General features: G+C 40.9%; 1 protein-coding gene across 2 annotated transcripts in view; it reads left to right on the forward strand.

Moving 5' to 3' along the window:
- ITGA2 (integrin subunit alpha 2) overlaps positions 1–19,150 on the forward strand; it is a 95,440-nt gene that overhangs the window by 16,419 nt on the left and 59,871 nt on the right. For both annotated transcript variants that reach the window (XM_010974368.3, XM_064480567.1), the window contains exon 2: positions 7,995–8,115. In XM_010974368.3, the coding sequence (XP_010972670.2) occupies positions 7,995–8,115 (121 nt within the window). The remainder of the gene's footprint in view (positions 1–7,994; positions 8,116–19,150) is intronic.

Raw genomic sequence — 19,150 nt, forward strand, 5'->3', positions numbered from 1 at the left:
TGGGAATCTGGGAGAGATACAATTCATTGATAACAACCCCTTAGGCTTAAGAATATATTCATGCATTCATTTCTGGCCATGGAAGTGATGCACATATTTCTTTAATATGAATACAGAGTAATAGTCAAATAAATGATATATGCATTCACTATAAAAAAAGTGTCCATAAATTATGAAGCACAACAAATTATGAAATTATTACCCAGAGTTCAGCTAGAGTCTGTCTGCTTCTTAAAATTGAAATATGATTATTTTAAAGTTCCTATTCCACCTTGTAAGAAAATACAATGCTCTCCCAGGATTTCTCTGAACCCCCAAGAGGTATGCATTTTCATTGTCATTCAGCCCTCAATATCCTGGCTTCCCAGTTTTTGCCCTCAATATCCAGGCTCCCCAGTTTTTATTCTCTGACAGGTCTGTATTTGATTTTACCCTTTGTACAAGCCAATACGTTAGCCTGTTACTGTTTCATGGATGCTGGCAGATGACATGAGATTCTTGAGTCAGAGACGAAGGACTTGATTACTCACAGTGCAGCGGGCAGCATGAGCGTGAGCATGTGGACATCAGTTCCCCTTGTGCTTCCCCTTGAAGTCTCAATGAGGGCTACAGGAGGAGATGCAAATGGGTGCCTGCACACACAGTAGGTGGCATTCTGAGAGAGAAAAACTGAGCTGGGTGACCTGCTGTTTTATAGCAAGAAGTCAGCAAAACTGTTCTTTGTCCTGGAGAGAGAGAGATGACCTCACCCTCAAGTTTGCTCCCTGCAAACACGGCCCCAGGAAATGGCCCAGGTAAACATCAGTAAGGATCTTACATTATTGGCATCCCCATTGTATTGAGTTGAATTGGATGGAGGTCCCTCAAAAGATATTTCTATCTCCTAGTCCCCCAAATCTGTGACTGTTTCTTCATTTAGATAGAGGAGCTATGGAGGTTGTCTTGTGGAAACTGTGAGGGGTCAGAAGGGAAGAAGGAACATGTTATTGGAAACTAGAGGAAAGGTGATCCTTGTTATATAGTGGCAGAAAGTTTGGCCTAATTATCTCCCACTGTCGTGTGGGCAGCTTTCAAGCAATGCACTGAGATATTTAGCTGAGAAGATTTCCAAGCAAAATGTCGAAGGTGCCATCTGCTTTTTTCTTGCTGATTGTAGTAAAAAGCAAAAGGAAAGAGAGAAATTGAGGAAGGAAATGTTAAACAAAAAATAACAGTACTTAAGGATTTGAGAAATTCTCAGCCTGCCCAGATTATCCCACAAAAGCAAATATTAGGAGACTCATTGTTAGGAAAGTGTGCTCTCAAGAGTAGGCCAAGGGTGCAGTTGGAAAACATTTTGCTGAATGGATTAGGTGTATGATTCATGGATTCATGGATCCTCTCAACCACCTCGGCAGAGGCCAGGAATAGAGTCAGAGTCATCCAGGAAAGATCCGTGGAGAGCTCTCTTGTCTGATGGCATGGATGCTCATGACATACACAGGAGACCTATGAAGTTTTTAGAAATGTTGTCTCAGCAGAAAGGCTGCCATCTTGGACCAGAGGGGACAGAGAGGCAGAGGCCCGTAGGGCTCTTGCAGACCGTGAGGATGGAGTCCTGAGCAACACAGGATTATTCTCAGGCTTTGAAACCTAATGGAATTTGACCTGCTGTGTTAAACTGTCTAGGTACCAGCGATTCCTTTATTCCTTCCAATCCCTCCCTTTTAAATGGAAATGTCTATCCCATGCCTGTCATACTCTTATTTTTTTTAAAGCAGGGAACTTGTTTTCTAGGTTCTCAGACCCCCCAGATGGGGAGAAATTTTGCCCCAAGACCGATCAAACCTAGAGTTTCACCCAGGCCTGATTTAAATGAGGGTGTTGCTCCTGGACTGTTGAGCATAGTTCTCAGAAACTTTGCTGTCCCCTAATAGTGTTCACCCATGTCTCGGCGATGGCTGGACCCTCCTGTTGCCCCTGCAATGCTCAGGTCACTGTCCTATACCCCTGCTTCTGCCAGTACCTCCGCAGCTTCTGAGGACCAGTCCCCACCGGGCATGGGCGAGAGATGTGCTCCACCGCCTTAAAGCTATGACACCCTCTGCTTGCACTGTCATAGAGATTCAGGCCCTTAGCATTCCCATACATGATTCATTTGGATTTTATTTTTTACTGAGATATAACTGGCATATAATATTATATTAGTTCAGGTGTACAACACAATGATTTGACACATGTATATATTGACAATGATCACCACAATAAATCTAGTTAACATCCACCACCACACGTAATTGCAGACTTTTTATTTGTGATGAGAACTTTTAAGATCTAGTCTCTTAGCAACTTTCAAATATAAGTACAGTATTATTAACTTCAGTCACCATGCAGTACCTTACATCCCTCTAACTTACTTATTTTATAACTGAAGGAGTTCTTATGTTTTTGTTCACTATTTCACAGAGACATTGCCCCCCTAAAATGCCAGCCAACATCTGCAGGAATGGGCCAGAATGCAATATACCATCTCTTCCTAATTCTACCTCTTACTTTTTGCCTTAATTCTCTTATTAAGAGATATGAATTTTTCCCCCTTTATCTCTCTGAATCTTTTTTTCAATGGAACCCCTTCTATGAAAAGCCTGCACCACCGGCCCTTCAACATATGTAGATATGCTTAAATTTTGCACTGGCCACACCAACTAGATTCTCCTTCTGCCACTTTCTACTACAAATATATGTCATTAAGCTCTAACAATGACATCATGGAAGTAAATAAAATTTCCCAACAAATTTTTGTTGTTGAATATAAAATGAATTGTTTTGTTTAATACACTTATTTCTACTCTTGTTTCCCAAAGATTTCGTTCCTTTCAGAGCAAGCTTCACTACATTTTGAGAACAAAACTGGGTTAACTCTATCTAATCCCAAAACATTTATTTATTTCTCTTTTGAATTATCTATTCATTTAAAATAGGGCTACAGGATAAAATGGGAGAATAAACTCCATATTTGCTGAAACAAATTCTTAAATTATTAAAGTTTCCCAGAAATCTATTTCGGAGATGAACAGGAACTCTCAGGGCAGGAGGTGCTATAAAATTTTTAAGTGAGTAGAAGAAAAAAGTCTGCATTAATCAATGTGTGTTTAACTATCTGGTTTGCCTATGGATATTAAAATGGCAACAAGCCAGGTTATAATCAAGGATGAAACACAACCCCCTTTTAACTGGCGACATAGAGGAATTTAGTTAAACCTCTAGGAGATATGTTGCTTATATTTGCAGTAAGTTTTGGTGAGATTCGCTGAATGCACGGGCTCAGTTACTGTCAACAAATGCACAGCAAGGTCACCTTGGATAAATACTCTGCTGTGCTATTACTGTGTTCACGACATCCACACGAGGGCAAGGGAGGGAAGAGTTACACTCTGGGTGATAACATGACCCTGGCAGGGCAAAGCTGAAGTCACCCTGAAACTCACTGCATCTAACATAGACCTGGAATATATAAATCAGTGAAATAATCTACGACTTACTGTGCCAGTTTTTCATACTCCCCACACTCTTCTCTTTCATGTCTCCATGATACTGAGCAGGATGTTCTTGTGCCGGGAAATACCCTGGCCTTCCTCTTTAGGTAGTGAATTCCAGCTCATCCTCCAAGGTCCAGATGGATTGCCACCACCTCTCTGAAGCCTTCAAACTTAGATTTACCATCTTCTCAACTTTTAGTTCAAGGTTCTTTGTAGTTTTCTGAAATGTAGTACTTATCCCATGATGATGTAACTGTTTTTTATTCAAATTACAAGAATGAAAGCTCAAAGAGCAGGGATCTTGTCTGTTTCATTCATTGCTATATCTCCAGGATCTAGGAAAATGCCTAGCACAAAGGAGTTGGATAAATATTTTTTTGAATGATCCATTTCTCTCTGTGGGCATGTTTTGGCAGAAAGGAAACACAATGAACCATATAGGGTAGTTATTTTCCAAATGATCCAGTTAAGTTATGAGGACAGACATAGGAACATGTTACTATAAGCAGTGGAGTTGTAAAGAGGAAATAGACATTGAATTAGACAGAATACTTATTAAATTTATAGAAGCTAATTAGCTATCATAGTCTAAGTGGGAAATGGTGACATAGATAGTGAGTTGTGAACATATATTTGAAAAAAATAAGCATAGTGAACTGAGATTGTCCATATTTATCAAAAGAGGCAGGCTCTTTTTTTAAAAAACTTTTTTTATTGAGTTATAGTCATTTTACAATGTTGTGTCAAATTCCAGTGTAGAGCACAATTTTTCAATTATACACGAACATACGTATATTCATTGTCACTTTTTTTCGCTGTGAGCCACCATAAGATCTTGTATATATTTCCGTGTGCTATACAGTATAATCCTGTTTATCTATTCTACATACGCCTGTCAGTGTCTACAAATTTTAAAATCCCATTCTGTCCCTTCCCACCCCCAAAAGAGGCAGGCTTTTGAGGGAAGGATTGAAGTAGCAGGAAAGAAGAGATGTAGGATCAATGGAACGAAGGGATGGTGATGGAGAAGGACATGCTTGTAAGGAAAATAAGCAGACCATTTATGAATGGAAATTCTGGACAATAAGGTTGAGCAGATGAGCCAGACCAGGACTCAGAACTCAGAACTCAGAACTCAACCACCAATTGTGTGGCATTGAGCAAGAAAGCATCTAAGCCCCATGAGTTGCAGTTTCCTTATTTGTGCATTGGTAATAATAGCCAAGTTTTACTGTTTCACAAAGTTGTTGTGGGGATCAAGTGAGTTGAGATGATTCTGCCATAGGCAGGCAAACAAGCAGTAAGAAATAGGAGTCTACAAATTGTAATATATACTATGGTTTAAGTATTAGAGGAAAAAGTACTGGAAGGAAATAGCATTTCCCAATTAACAGCACTTACATTAGAATGATATGATTATGAGTGATCTTTCTTCCCCCTAATTTTCTCTCTATTTCAAGTCATCATCAAAGAAATATATTCATTAAAAATTCATTTCACTTGACAAATATTATCCTAGGTGCTGAGAAAAGAGGAGTGAATAAAAGATACAAGGTCTGAGCCCTCAAGTTGCTTAGATTTTAGTAGGCAGAGAGACACAAAACAGTGTAGATACATAAGATCATTTCAGATAACAAGTGCTGTGATTCTGGTGTACTGAAGGAGGAGGGTGTTGCTGGTAGACAGAGGAGTCAGGGGAGGTCTCAACGAGGCCAGCAGAGACCTATTTGAGCAGAGAACTAAATGATCAGTAGGTGGCAAGTCATAAATACTGAGCTGGGAGGAATGTTGTAGATAGTGGGTCAAGCAGCTATAAAGGCCATAAGCAGAATGAAGGATGTGTTCAAAAGACAGAAGGAAAGCCGGTGTGGCTGGAACACAGTGAGCAAGGAGGGTGTTGGAAAGTAAGAGCCACCAGATACACGAGGGCCAGATCATGAAGGACCTTTGAAACTGTGGTAAGGAAATTGGATCTTCTTCTCAGGGTAGTGATAAGGCACAGGGGTAATTTAAGCAGAAAGATGAAATGATGTGATTTAAACTTTTAACTAATATTTTATATATATGGATATATATGTGCATATATATGTACACACATATAGTAAATACATGTAAGTATATACACATATATGCATATATATATATATATATAGTAAAATATGACTGCTAGTTGATAAAATGGACTCCATCTTGATGTCATGTCATTCATTATCTGCCAAGGTCTAATTAATAGGAAAAAAAATGAGGTCGTTATATATACAGCCATATGTGGTCTTTTCAGTATTAGCTATTTTAAAAGAGGGGACACTTTGACATCACCTCCCAGAGCTTTATTAGTATGTTAGATAATTATTAACATATTTAAATAGGATTTATTGGATTCTCCGCTATGGGGTAAAGTTAAACTGTTGATTGGAAAGAGCAGTATTTTGAATGTCAGTTCTGGTTCTCTGCTTATTTTGCTAAGTTATTTTCTTTTGCATTTTATTTCCTCAAAACTATAAAGAAGCAGTGGTCCACATGAAAAAACAGGTATTAAGAAGAACTTTTTCAAATGTAAAGTTGTACAGATTTTGCTACTGAGTATTTGAAAATTATTGTTTGTCCTTCCCTTCCTGGCACATTCTTTTTTTTTTTTTTTTTAACTTACCATTTTAACCATTATTTTGGAGAGGGGGCATAATTAGGTTTATTTATTGTTTTAATGATGGTGCTGGGGATTGAACCCAGGACCTTGTGCATGCAAAGCACAGCACTCTACCACTGAGCCAACCTGCCCCCAACACCCAGCACATTATTTCTAAGAAATAATAATGAGCTGAGCTCTTTTGAGTGAATAAATCTGCAGTAGAATGTTTTTGGCAGAGAGGCACATCAACTACTTTGTCCCCAAGATTTTTGTCACACTGGAAAAAGATTATTTTTAAATTTTAATAAAATACTTACAAATAATGAACTTGACAAAAATAATTTGAGAAGCCAGAAATATAATAATGATGCAAATATATGTAGAAAAAGTAACATTGCAATAGATCTTTGAAAAAAAATTATACACCATTCTATTTTTTGTTTAAGCATTCTTTAAACTTGATAGTGAACAGTGCCATCAAAATCTCTTTTAACATTGTTGAATTTAATAAATATCTTCCAAGAATTACAAGACTCCTTTTCAGCTTTAGTTAAACATTTGAGTGTCTTGGAAAGCACTGAGTATAAATTTGAAACTACTGTTAAATATATGATGGGAAAATCAAGTTGATACTTTCATGCCAATAAAACACTCAATTACAAAACAACAGTAACAGCAAAAACAAAACAAAACAAAACAAAACAAAACAAAACAAAAACCCAAAACTAATGTAAGTTCCTAAAGCTCCATCACTGGCCTGGCTATCCCTTTGGAGCAGGCTACAGAATCTGCCCTCGGAAGTACGTGGGCACAACGAAAGAGCCAGCCCTTTTCCTCTGTCCTTTCTGTGCCTGAAACAACAGACTTATGAAATATTGCACATTTTCAATGTTGCCCAGAAAGTGAAAACACTTACTAATGAACTTTGATGTCAGTTTTAAAGCCATCTCCATAGAGAATGTTAATGCCCACACAACCTTCTTTCTCCCAAACAAAGGATGGCTTGCATTAATGCTGTCAGTGTCACAGAGGGAGACTTCATTAACCTTACTTTTTCCCTACTTTCCCTTTCCATCGGAAACAAAGTTGTTCAAAAAAGTCTATCAAGGCTTTATGTATCCTGTGAAGGCCTTTGTTGATTTTGAAAGTGAGTATCATTTCTTGAGCATTCACAAAGAGTCATCAAAAAGCACAGCCACTTTTGACAGTTGGAATAAAAAAGATATGATACCTTTCCCTACACTTTCATCCTCAGAAATGAAGATGATACAGTTTTCAAGGTGCTGTGATTGTTCTGCCTCCTTTGATGTAGTCAGCAATGCTTTTTCAACAGACATTTCACACAGAGTTCAAGATCTTCAGAGAGGTTCAGAAGATATAGGAGATTCTATCCTATTCTGCCCTTGGATGGTTTAGAGTCTTACTGTGTTAGGAAGGACAAATAGAAATGAAGTTACTTAAGAATTGCTAGATGGACTGTGTGGTTTAAGAGCTCAGGCTCTTGATTAGACCGCCCTGTGTTCAAATCCTGCCCTTACCACGTTCTACCTTTGAGACACACTTATCTTCGCGAACCTAAATTTCTGCAAAACAAATTTAAATTTAGCAGCCTAGGGTTGCTATGAGGATGGAAGAAATAATGAATCATGCATATAAAGTTCTGAGCATGGTGCCGGGGCCCCAAATTAGTACTTAACAGCAGTAGCCATCACTTCTTGGTAAACAGTAATAAAGAAAATGATTACTATATCAAACCAGTTGTTTGTTTTCAGGGAGCCTTTGAGAACATTACAAACTTACATTCACAAATTGTAAATATGGACTACGTTTTCATTTTTCTTTAATAGGCATTTTAAACTGTTGTGTGGCGTACAATGTGGGTCTCCCAGAAGCAAAGATATTTTCCGGTCCTTCAAGTGAACAGTTTGGCTATGCGGTGCAGCAGTTTATAAATCCAAAAGGCAACTGGTAAGAATGTTCTCTTCTTTCTGATTTCAGTAAAAACACTAAACAGATTTAATATTTGACTATAATTGCTTGTTCAAATTGGTACATGAATATATGATTAATAGCCCTCAAATATTCTTAAATGAGGGATTTTTCTGTGAAAGTTGATACCTCGCAGATTGATAATTAATGGGATGGCATAGAAGTACTTTTTAAAACCTAGGTAAAAAATTTTGTCTAAATATTCCAGAGTGAATTCATATTACCAGATGTGACTTTAATATATAGATAATAGATGATAAACAGACAGACTTGTCTTCCTTTCTTACTCTGTAAATCGGTACCCATTAGGCTTTGTAGATATTCAGCTAACTAATGCTGCCTCTGGGCCATTTCTAGATGGCAGAATTGTCCCCTAAATTTTCCCCTTCAGCAAAGCTTTATCTACTGGCTTCATTCTAAGTCTGTGGACCTTACCTCATGTGATGTAGGGTCTCATGCTCCGTGTTGCAGCAGAAGGCCCCAGGCTCACCCTGGATCTGGATCATCTAGAGCTCTTTCCAGTGATTTATATGGGCTATTGTTGGCTTATCAAATAAGAGCTATAATTTATACCCTTTTTTTCTGTGTGAACTTGTCTGATACTCTAAAAAAAAACTGAATTCGAAGAAACATTTGGAATCTTTATCACATTTTACAGCATGCCTGTCTCTGTGATGGGGGAACAAAATGAAATTATCAGTCAGGAGGATAGTGTATCTTAGAAGGCATCTTGGAGGAGGCGAATCATGAGCTGGGTCTTAAGGAGTGGAGATGAACAGATGGGAGAAGAGCATTAACTACCGTGAGGAGACGTGGGAAGCGATACATGTTGCAGACAGTTTGTCCATCATCTGGAAGGAGAAAAACACTATGGTTGGAAACCCAAAGAGCAGCATTTACTGTCATCACTTACGGTATAAGAGAGAGAGCATCTCTAACAATTAGCTAATTATGCTTTGATAGCCATAAACCTGAAAAATGTTCTGGTCGGAATAGTTTGACCTTGGAATTTAGCAGGTGAAGTTGTAATGCCCTCCCATGTTACCTGTCCAGCCCTGACTCTCCTGAACTGCAACACCCATATCGGACATCTCCACTTTCATGCCTAATAGACATAGACTGAACTGACAGAAAACAAATATCTGATTTTCTCCATCAGCAGGTGACGGCAATATCCTTGACCCCTCCCCTTCTCTCCCCTCCTCTGTATCTCCTCCGTTAGCCAGTCCTGCTGCCCCCACCACCAAAACACCTAAGACAACAGACCATTTCTCACTATCTTTCCTGTGCCCCTGATCCGAGGCCACACAAGCCCCTGCAGGGACAGCAGCCACAGCTTCTCAGCCCCTCTCCAGCTTCCCTTCTACAGCCTCCACTCTTCCCACTGCAGCCAGTGTGGACTTTGTAAAACACAGTCCAAGTAATGTCACCCCCTAGAGGAAAACCCTCTGTGGCTTTCCACTGTAATTAGAATACATTAAAATTTCTTAAAGGCTGCTTCATGATCTGGTCTCATCTGCCTCTCCTATCTCAGGTTTCACCCTTCACCCTGGTTCTCTGTGCCCGTTACTTCCGTCTTTTGTCTGCCCCTCAAACACACCAGCCTCTTCAAAGCGTCTGCACGTGCTCTTCTCCTGGAAGGAGCGGTCTTCCCAGATCTTTACTCAGCTGGTTGGCTCTTATCTCTCGGTCTCAGCTCAGATGCCTCCTCCTCCAAGAGCCCTGTCAGAGCCAGCCTATCTGAATGAGCACCTGACCACACCTCTCACTCACTCTCTAGCCTTTTATGCTGATTTATTTTCCATACAGCGGTTATTACCATCTGAAATTACCCAGTTTTGTTTATGTGCTCGCTGTCTTGTTTTCTGCCCTGTCTCTGAGTGTAGGGGCACTGCTTTGTTCCCTGGTGTGTGCTCAGAACCCAGACTGTTCTGAGCACCCACCAGTGAACAAAGCATCGAGTGGGGTGGGGGTGTCAATAATTATTTATTGAAGGACCGAATGAAAGTCCTGATTCCAACTGATTGACCCAAGGCAGTTTACAAACTGAATTCTAGTAGACGGACTTCAGTAGGAGCTGAGAAAGACCTTCACAAGCGTGGCCTTGCTGAGGACAACCTGGCATTAAGCTTGAGGTTATTTTTTCTAAGTAACAGTTTTTCTGGGACAAGGAAAGCGCCACCATGAGTAATAGATGCTGGTAGATAGGATAAGCCTATCAAGGATTGTAGGCAACTCAACCACTGGCCACATTGCAGGTAGGAAGTTAAGACCAAAAGGGACAAAAAGTTGACAACCTGGCAAAAAGCCATTCTTCTGTCCCTCCCCAGGATTCCCTCTAAGCATACAAAGCATGCCTAACAGACAAGTGGGTTAGCACTTTATGGTGAGACTCTGGTACTGACAGGGTTATGTCAAGACGGGGGACACCAGACATTCCTAAATTCTGCCTTGGCCTTCTCGTGACATTCCTGAAGACACACAAACACAGGACACCGGCTGCTGGCGAACAAGGCACAGGCTGCTGTTGGCTGGGCTGGTGCTTTTAGCTCCAGTGTAGAGCTTTCTGGTAAGGTGTCGTGTGAGGCTTATCAAGGCCTTCCTTCCCTCAAGCCTGGATGTAACCACCAGCTGGTGTGGGCAGAGCCACCACACGGGAAGAAGGGGAGGGCGCCATCTTACCTGAGGGCCCCACCCTGTGGAGTGGAAAGCAGGAGGGAGAGAGAACAGAAGCGGGTGCGGCGTGCCAGCCCGGGTCCTTCACCGCCCTGGCCTTGTAACGTCCAAGTCACGGACGTGACCTTCTAGTCCACCACAGGCTGGACGCTACGTGAAGTGCAGGATGCACAAAACATAGCCCTTGACTTGAAGGCGCGTGGAGTGGAGTCAGTGAGGAAGACGGATGTGCAGAGCAGGCAGCAGGGAGGAACGCCAGAGACGGAAGTGCCAGCCCCGTAGTGAGCGGGGGCTGGGTCCCTTTAGTGTCGCTTGCTGCGTTCACTTACTGCTCGTTTTCTCTTCCCGGGGCCTAGGACGCCGGGCCCTGCGGGCCTCTCCCGCTGGCCTGGCCCCCCGCGGTGCCCTGCTCGGAGGGCAGGGCTGGGGCGGGATCCCCGTGCGGGCGTCCCCGCCCCCGTGCTGGGGTGGGCCACAGTGAGGACCCGCAGCCTTCCCAGCTCTCAGGCGCAAGGAAAATAATACGAAACTTGGCGTCCAGAATGGCCTATTTGTTTTGACAGTTGGCACCGTGCCCTCCCCCACTCCTAATTTATGACAGTCGCACAGACATTATGGAAGTAGCAGATGTGGAAGGACTGTTTAAACATTACCTCTCCTTCTGATTCTAATCAAGTTATCTTTGGCCACAGAAAGTGGTATTACTATGAATTCCTTTAATAAACTGTGAATCTTTTCCCCTCAGACTGTACATATGTAACACACAACACACGTGTGCACACCCTTATTTGTTCACTCCCTTAAAGCTTGTTCTGAAGCTGCTGTTTTGGTAGTGTTTTCCTCTGCATACTTTGATTTTCTTTACAGTCTGTCTTGTTGAGCCCTGACTCCATCTCTCAGCCCTTTCTTTCCTTCTGACAACTCGCTGAAGGCTCTAGTCTAAGTTTTCTTAAATCACACTTTGCTGTTTTTAAAGTCAACTTTAGCTATTCCATATGTCCAATATTGCTAAGCATTTGCAGGGGGATATTTTGCATTGGGATCTACAAGATTTTAACAAAATAATCTCAACTCCTTTGCTAGTTTCATTTATTACACTTTTATTACTCTGTAGACTTTCACTCTAGAAACAGTGGTGATATGGCTTTGAGAATTCATGAACCTTTTTAACAGTCTCAAATGAGTTGGGTAATTTTAAAAGCAATTACCTTCCAAGTAGAGCCCTGGAGCTCCCCTCTGTCTGTAAGTAAGATTGTGGTCTCTTCTCCCTTCAGTGTGGGCAAAAGGTCATCCCATTTTGGAGTCTTCATTTTATACACAGGATGTTCAAATGTAGGTGATGCAATCCTTATCACAAACAGTTACACAAAGGATTGTGATATGTTTAAAGTCATTTCCTGAAAGCTTGCAGTGGTACACACTGTTTCTGTTTGTCTAATCTGACGGCCTGTCTGAAGAATGATCTGAGCTCATTATATGACTCAAAAACCTTAGAAGACTGCAATCACTTGTGTGACGAGGACTGTCTGGGAATTGGGGGTATTTCCAGTTACAGTAATGTATTTCCTTGTTCTGGTGAGGGCCACTGCATGCTTGTTCCTTAACAGGAGAAATAAAATGAACATGTGTCATGGCCCCCCAAAAACTTCCATCTATATATGAGCTTATATTATAGTTTTTACTTTTTAATTAAGAAGCATTTAGGAAAGCTTTTGTGTGTTATAAATATGACAGATTGTAAGAAATAGCTCTGTAAGAAAATTTTAGGTAAATAATGAAGAAACATTCAACTGTACAGCAGACATCAGAGATGATGTCATACAGTACACTGGCAACATCAACACCGGTATTTGCTGAATACTCATTCTTTGCCAAACACATAATACTCAGGATGATTCTAAAAGCTTTGTGAAATTATTACCAATTTTACAAATGAGAAGAGAAGAGTAAGACTTAAAAAGTTTAGTTTGCCTAACTTTACAGAGCTAAGAAGTAATATGCATAGGGTAGCTTAATGCAAAATGGAGATAAAGTGTACCCTGTGGATGAATTTTTATAAGTATCAAAGGAGGAAAGTAGCAGAATGTAATTGGCATTTATGAATAATATGTAAATAACATTTTCATATAAACTTTATAAAGTAAGATAAACTTCATTCAGCATTTTGAATGAAAAATTCTGTTAAAAGTGTTGCCTGGGCAGGGATGATGGTTCCCATCTGTCTTTTTATTCTCTCATAATCAGGGATTTGTCATATAAGTCAAGAGCCAGAGCACAAGGGTTTTGCCCTCAGCTTCCCCACCACTTAGCTGGGTGACCTGGGGAAAAATCACAAAACCTCTCTGGAGCACAAAGACAATGCCATCCCCACCAGGGCAGAAGTTCTGGGCACCTTGTGAGAGAATAAAAGTCAAGCACTTCAAAGACTAAACTACTGTGCATATATGAGGTGCTGTTATTAGCGCTGTGTAAAAATATACAGGAAGAAAACCTGGATTTTTAATAATTCCTTCCTCCCCACCTCTCTCCACCGCTGCCTCAGCCGTTTCTCATCTGCCAGGGATTAGCTTCCATGCATATTGGATTAGCTTTATTCCATTTCTTCTTCTTGGTCAGGAATGCTGTTCTGATCCCTTTACAAAAATAATCTTTGTCTTTCATTATATGGCCTTTAAATATTATGTCTCTTTCCCCAGATAAAATCTCTTGCCATTAGGTTTTCCTGGCAGTGTCATTTAGCATGCTTTGTTTATTCACAAGGTTTGCTTTTATTGTAAATTCATGACATATATATTCCTTTTTGTTTTTCCATTACATTTTAGTTGTTTTCACCAACTTGTAACTTAGTTGTATTTTTGATTCTGCAAAGGCATTAGAAGTCTGACCGTAATATATTCTTGCACTTTTAAGTTTGAAAAACTTATTGTTACTATTTTTATAAATATTTATTATGCTGTTGTCATGTACTCAAACCATTACTCAACACTATCAATATAGGTGTGCAGAGTGGCGGGTTTCCTATCAATGCCTTTCCCTTGACTAGCAGTAGGGGTGGGGTAAATAGGGAACCAAGTACCTACTTGATAACCCCATGAACCCCTCTAGTGTTGATTCACCTATGTTTATCTCACCATAGTTCATTTTTTTGCCACTAAGTTAAAATAATCTTTATGGCTAAAATTTTTTTTAATGGTTTGTGTTATCTATCATAAATAAAAATCTATAGCAGAAAAGTCACTTTAAATATCCCTTACTCTGACTGACTTCTCCCTTCCCTGGCTCTGGTCACAGATTTGTGTGTATGCCCACAAACACAGGGACACACACACGTACCATCTTCTGTGACTTGCATGTGGGATAGATCTGCTGCCCCAGAATATCTGGAGACCTCCAGTGGTCTGTGAAAATCCTCCATGCTTCACCAGCTAGTCTCCTGATTTTAAGCTTTCCTCTGTGTTAATGCCTATATGTCTGTTTTTAGAATGTGTTCATTCATGATAGTGAATGGGACTCACACACGCCCACATACACCTTCCTGGTGGTTGATTACCTGAAACTTTCCCATCCATCTAACTCCATCTGAAGAAGGGTCCAGAGAATGCTAAGTGGCAAGGGTGGAGCCTATTTGTTAAGTTGCTCCGGGCCCGTGTGATGGGGCCACAGTGAGTACCCTCTCCTCTAGAGGAGTTCTTACTCAATTTCCTATGGTGGAGAGAATTGGAGATTTGGAATGAAAGGACATAGGTGCAGGTATAAGCGTGGTTGCCAACTAGACACTTAGACTCAGTTTCTTTATATGAAAACAAGAATAGTTATAACATTTGACCTCACCGGGTATCTATCTATAAGGATCAAAGAATATAATGCACATAAATGTGCCTTATAAACTGTAAAGCAGTTTACAAATATTGTTGCTTTTCCAACTTTTAATCATTATTAACCATCTGTCAAAGCACATAGTTAAAAGGTACTGTCTCATGGGCTTTGATTTATAAAAATGTGGTCTTAAAAGCATTCCTTCCATCCTTGCTGGTGCATAAGAATGTGGAATTTGTATCATCACAAGGCTTTAAATTGAATGTTTTGGCTCTTGAATTTAACTTCAGGAAAACTACATGTTGGGTGAGGCAACCTAATAGAATCAGTTTGTATTGATTCGTTTGCTTCTAGTGCAAAAGCTAATTTCCAGGGATTTTATGAGACAGAACAATAGGCTTAAGATGTTTCATGTAATGAGCTTGGTGGACTCTGCATCAGGGAACTGAATGAAAGACCTTGAGGGTTCAACCATCCCACTGTTTGAGGAAGCGATCTGGCAGCCAAAGTGGTCTGAGGCAGCATAATGAAGCGAGGATACTAAAATTGCCTTTCAACATATGCCAAGGAGTTTATTCCATTTATAATAGCAACGTTTCCCAACCACAGGCTAAAAATGAACTCTCCTACCTGTCTTATACCTTCCTAGAGATGTGAAGGCTTTATGGGTGAATTTTTCCCATCAGAAGCTCCTGTTAACGTTGCAAGCAGGGAGCCGTACAGAATTCAGCAGACTCCTTGTGTTGACGTGGCCTGGAACTAAACCATATAGGGAACAGTATTTATAAACTGTAGGCTTTTAAGTTTCTCACCGTAATGTGAGTATTATATATAACAAACTTCTGATCTCAAACAGAATATCCCCTTGGATGTCTGATGGACATCTCAGACTGACAAATACCTCCGCCTAAACTCCCGAGCTTCCCTTCCCTCAAAATCTTGCTCTACTTGACTATATTCCCCTAATGTGACGAAGGCCACATGGTTGCTTTCAGTTCTAGCCAGAAATCTTGGGGGTCATTCTTGACCTTTTTTTTTTTTATTGAAATACAGTCAATTATAATGTGTCAATTTCTGGTGTACAGCACAATGTCCCATATACATACACATTCTTGATCTTTTTTCTTTAAAAACTAACCTCTCAAGGAATCGTGCTGGCCATGTCTTCAAAATACATCTAAAATAAGGACACTCGTCACCTCCTTCCCTTCTGCCTGCACCGTAGGAGCCCGGCATCACCTCTCACCTGCATTATCGCAGGTGCCTTCTAAGTGCTTCACCTTTACCCCAATGCAATCATCCTCAAGAGAGAAGCCTTCAAAACCCTTCTAAAATATGTTAGATCACATCACTTCTCTGCTCAAAACCCTCCAGTAGCTCTCTCATTTCACTCAAGAGGAAAGCACAGTCCTTACAGTGTCATAGAAGTCTCTCCATGATCTGGGCCCATTACCAGTATGACCTCATCTCCTACCATGTCCCCCCTCATGCATTCTGGTGCAGACACAGGGCTTTTGCACTTGCTGTTCCCACAGCCAGGACTAGTCATCCACCAGAGTCTTAGGGTTTACTTTTTTCCTTCCTTCAAGTCTTTACTTAAACATCACCTTCTCATTGAAGCCTCCTAGTCATCCTGATAAATATTACAACACCCTCCATCCCATACTCCTAACTCTGTCCTGCTCATTTTCCCACAAAGCACTGCTTACCATCACCATATGTTTTACCTACTTATTAAATGTATTGTCTGTCTTTTCCCACTAGAATGGAAACTTGATGAGGCCATAAAATTTTGGCTGACTTATTTACCAATATATTCCCAGTGCCTAGAACTGAGTCTGGCACATAGCTGGCCTGGCCACCATATACAGTCTCACAAGTTGTATACTGCACAAGGCCCAGGCACGCCATTCATGTGGGAATAGTGCCCCCAGAGTTGTGCAACATGTCGGCCCCATAGGCGCTCAAGAACCATTTATTGAATCAAATAAAACAAGTTTTGCCCTAGTATTTTAAGTACACCTCTGTCAATAATCTCTAGAAAAATCTCCAGTATGGAAGGACCACTCAAAGTGTTTAGACCAAAGGAAGATATTTATAACAGTCCCTGGATTGCGGGTTTAAAACTACCTACGCCACCATAAATACTGTTTACTAACTAAACAAAGTATTTTGAATTCCACTGGAGGTGGGCAAATTGGCTATGTTTTGGAAGTCTATATAATCACTATTTTCCCACAAGAAAATTGAACAGTAAGTGTTATTTTAAGTAGTCTTGGAAGAATTCCCAGTTTCAGTGTAGGAAAAGAGAAGTTTATATCTTGGGATTTTTGTTTTGTTTTTAGAATCAGCACACACGACTGTTCATGCAGCTCTTTGTCTGGCTGTGATTAAATTAAATCCCTTACTTCAAAGAGACTTTGCCGTCTTCAGCAGGGTTGACCCACTAATGTATCCTGTTCCCCACCTTTACAACATTCTCTCCTGGCATGTTTCTTCCTGCCACAGCTGATTACATAAAATTTTATAGATAAATATACCTGCCTCCCTCAGCTTCCTGTCTGATTAATTTAAGAATGTCCCAATTCCCTCGGAGTAGCCACAGGTGATGTCATAGCCTCTCCTTATGAGGATGAGTTGTCAGGAACAAGGACTTCACTGAGACCTATGGGTGCAAGGGAGGAGGAGAATCTACTGAAAATGTTGCCAATAAAGGAGGTGGGCAATGGTTTTGGGAATACTCTCTGCAGTGACGAGTATGACCTGTGACTTACTAATTGCTAATGTGGTTCACTGTATTTAAAGAATGAGTCATCTAGGATGAGGGCAGCCTTGCTGTTCTTCAGCAGTCACCAAAACGGTCTAGTTTTCCACCGTCTTCTATTGTTGTGTGTTAAGATGGTGCAGTCCCGCTAAGAGATGTCAATATATGCTTTGAGAGAATCTCAAGTACTTTCGCATCCTTCTTGTTTAGTGGCACACAACTTTCCTTTCTTCCTGTCTGATTGATGGGGGGGGGCAATAACTCTCACGGCTATAGTCAGGTAACCCCTCCTGAGGTTCCAGGTGATCAAATCCTGAATTGTGAGATGAAGTGGGAGGAGGTGAGAGGGAGGGTGTCCGTGGAATGCTTAGTCAACAGGAAACAGCAAGTAGCCTTTTGACTTTCTCACTGAGAAAACAGGGAGGGAGTGGTGCGGCTTTACTGCTGGAGGCTCTGAGAACAGGATGCTTACACTGTAGATGAGAAATATTTAACTTCTGTTCCTCAGTGTGTTTCTTTGGAATGCGGTGGGGATGGCTGGGACGTGTGCACCATAGAAGCCACTCAAATGACTACAGTTGGGACCACCTGAACATACCCTGTTCTTACCGGATTGTAAACCTTACAGCCAAGGCCCGCGCACACGTCCCGTCCCCTGTTCCACCCCACCCCACCTCAGTAGGTGTGGCCTGACCCTCAGGCTCCGGGTTCTACTCCTTGATGATTCTAAAGCCCAACCCATCTGTTGAAATAGTTCTCCCAACTGGGCCCTTTGCCAGACCTTGCTTCTGGAGGAAAGAGAATAAATAGCCAAAGGGTTAGGAGCTTCAGTGTCAGAATCAGTTATCCTTGGCTCTCCCGACCCATGTAAACATGTAAATCTCCCTGGGTCTCAGTAGTTCCTTCTGTAAAATGGAGATAAAACAATCTCAGACTTGTTCTGCACATGAAATTAATAATGTTCAGAAAGCCTCACACTCAGTACCTGCTGTTGTAAGATTTGCTGTCATTAATGTCTTCCCAGCATGTAAAGGGGCAAAGCCACACTTCCTATTATAGTTTCTTGCTAGAAGGGGCTATTTTTGTTCCCTGCAGACTCCTCAGTCAGCTTTCATTTAAAAAAATAAAAACACAAGTTGGATGCATCACAGATATATGGAGACTGAATCAGTAACAGCTGATAGGACAGTAACAGTATGATGTTTTCCTCACAGTCTGGTTGAGGTTTTTCACCTCTTTTTTTGTTTTTGTTTTTTTTTTAACTCTAACTTGGACAAAAAAAGAAATGCTCCTCAATAAAAAACAGAATTAAAATATTTCTTCTCCATTTTTTCTCAACCAAGAGAATTCTCTTAAATAATAATATAGAATCATCCATTCATTTGTTCACTTGCTTTTTCATTCATTTGTTCAACAAGTGGTCACTCAGTGCTGTAGGCACAACTCCTAGTCCCTGTGGGTGGTTCCTCTCTGGTGGGGGAGTTGGTCAGAAGGCAGGTGCTCACAGAGTAATGTGATGAAAACTGGGACAGGGAAAGCTCAGAGCACTCAGGAAATCCACCTTGGCTCAGATTTGGAAGAACCAGGAGACTTCCTGGAGGAGGTGGTTGTCTAATGGGAGACCTCACTAATGAGCAGAACTTTGCAGGCAGGGAACAGGTGGAGGTTGAGAAGTAAAAGACTGATCTGGTGGAAGAGCTGAGTTCAATGACTGATACAGAGTTTCAGGAAAGTACATGGGGAAAAAACAGGGTTGAA

The sequence above is a fragment of the Camelus dromedarius genome, chromosome 3 (assembly GCF_036321535.1).
Source record: "Camelus dromedarius isolate mCamDro1 chromosome 3, mCamDro1.pat, whole genome shotgun sequence".
NCBI classification, from domain to species: Eukaryota; Metazoa; Chordata; class Mammalia; order Artiodactyla; family Camelidae; genus Camelus; species Camelus dromedarius.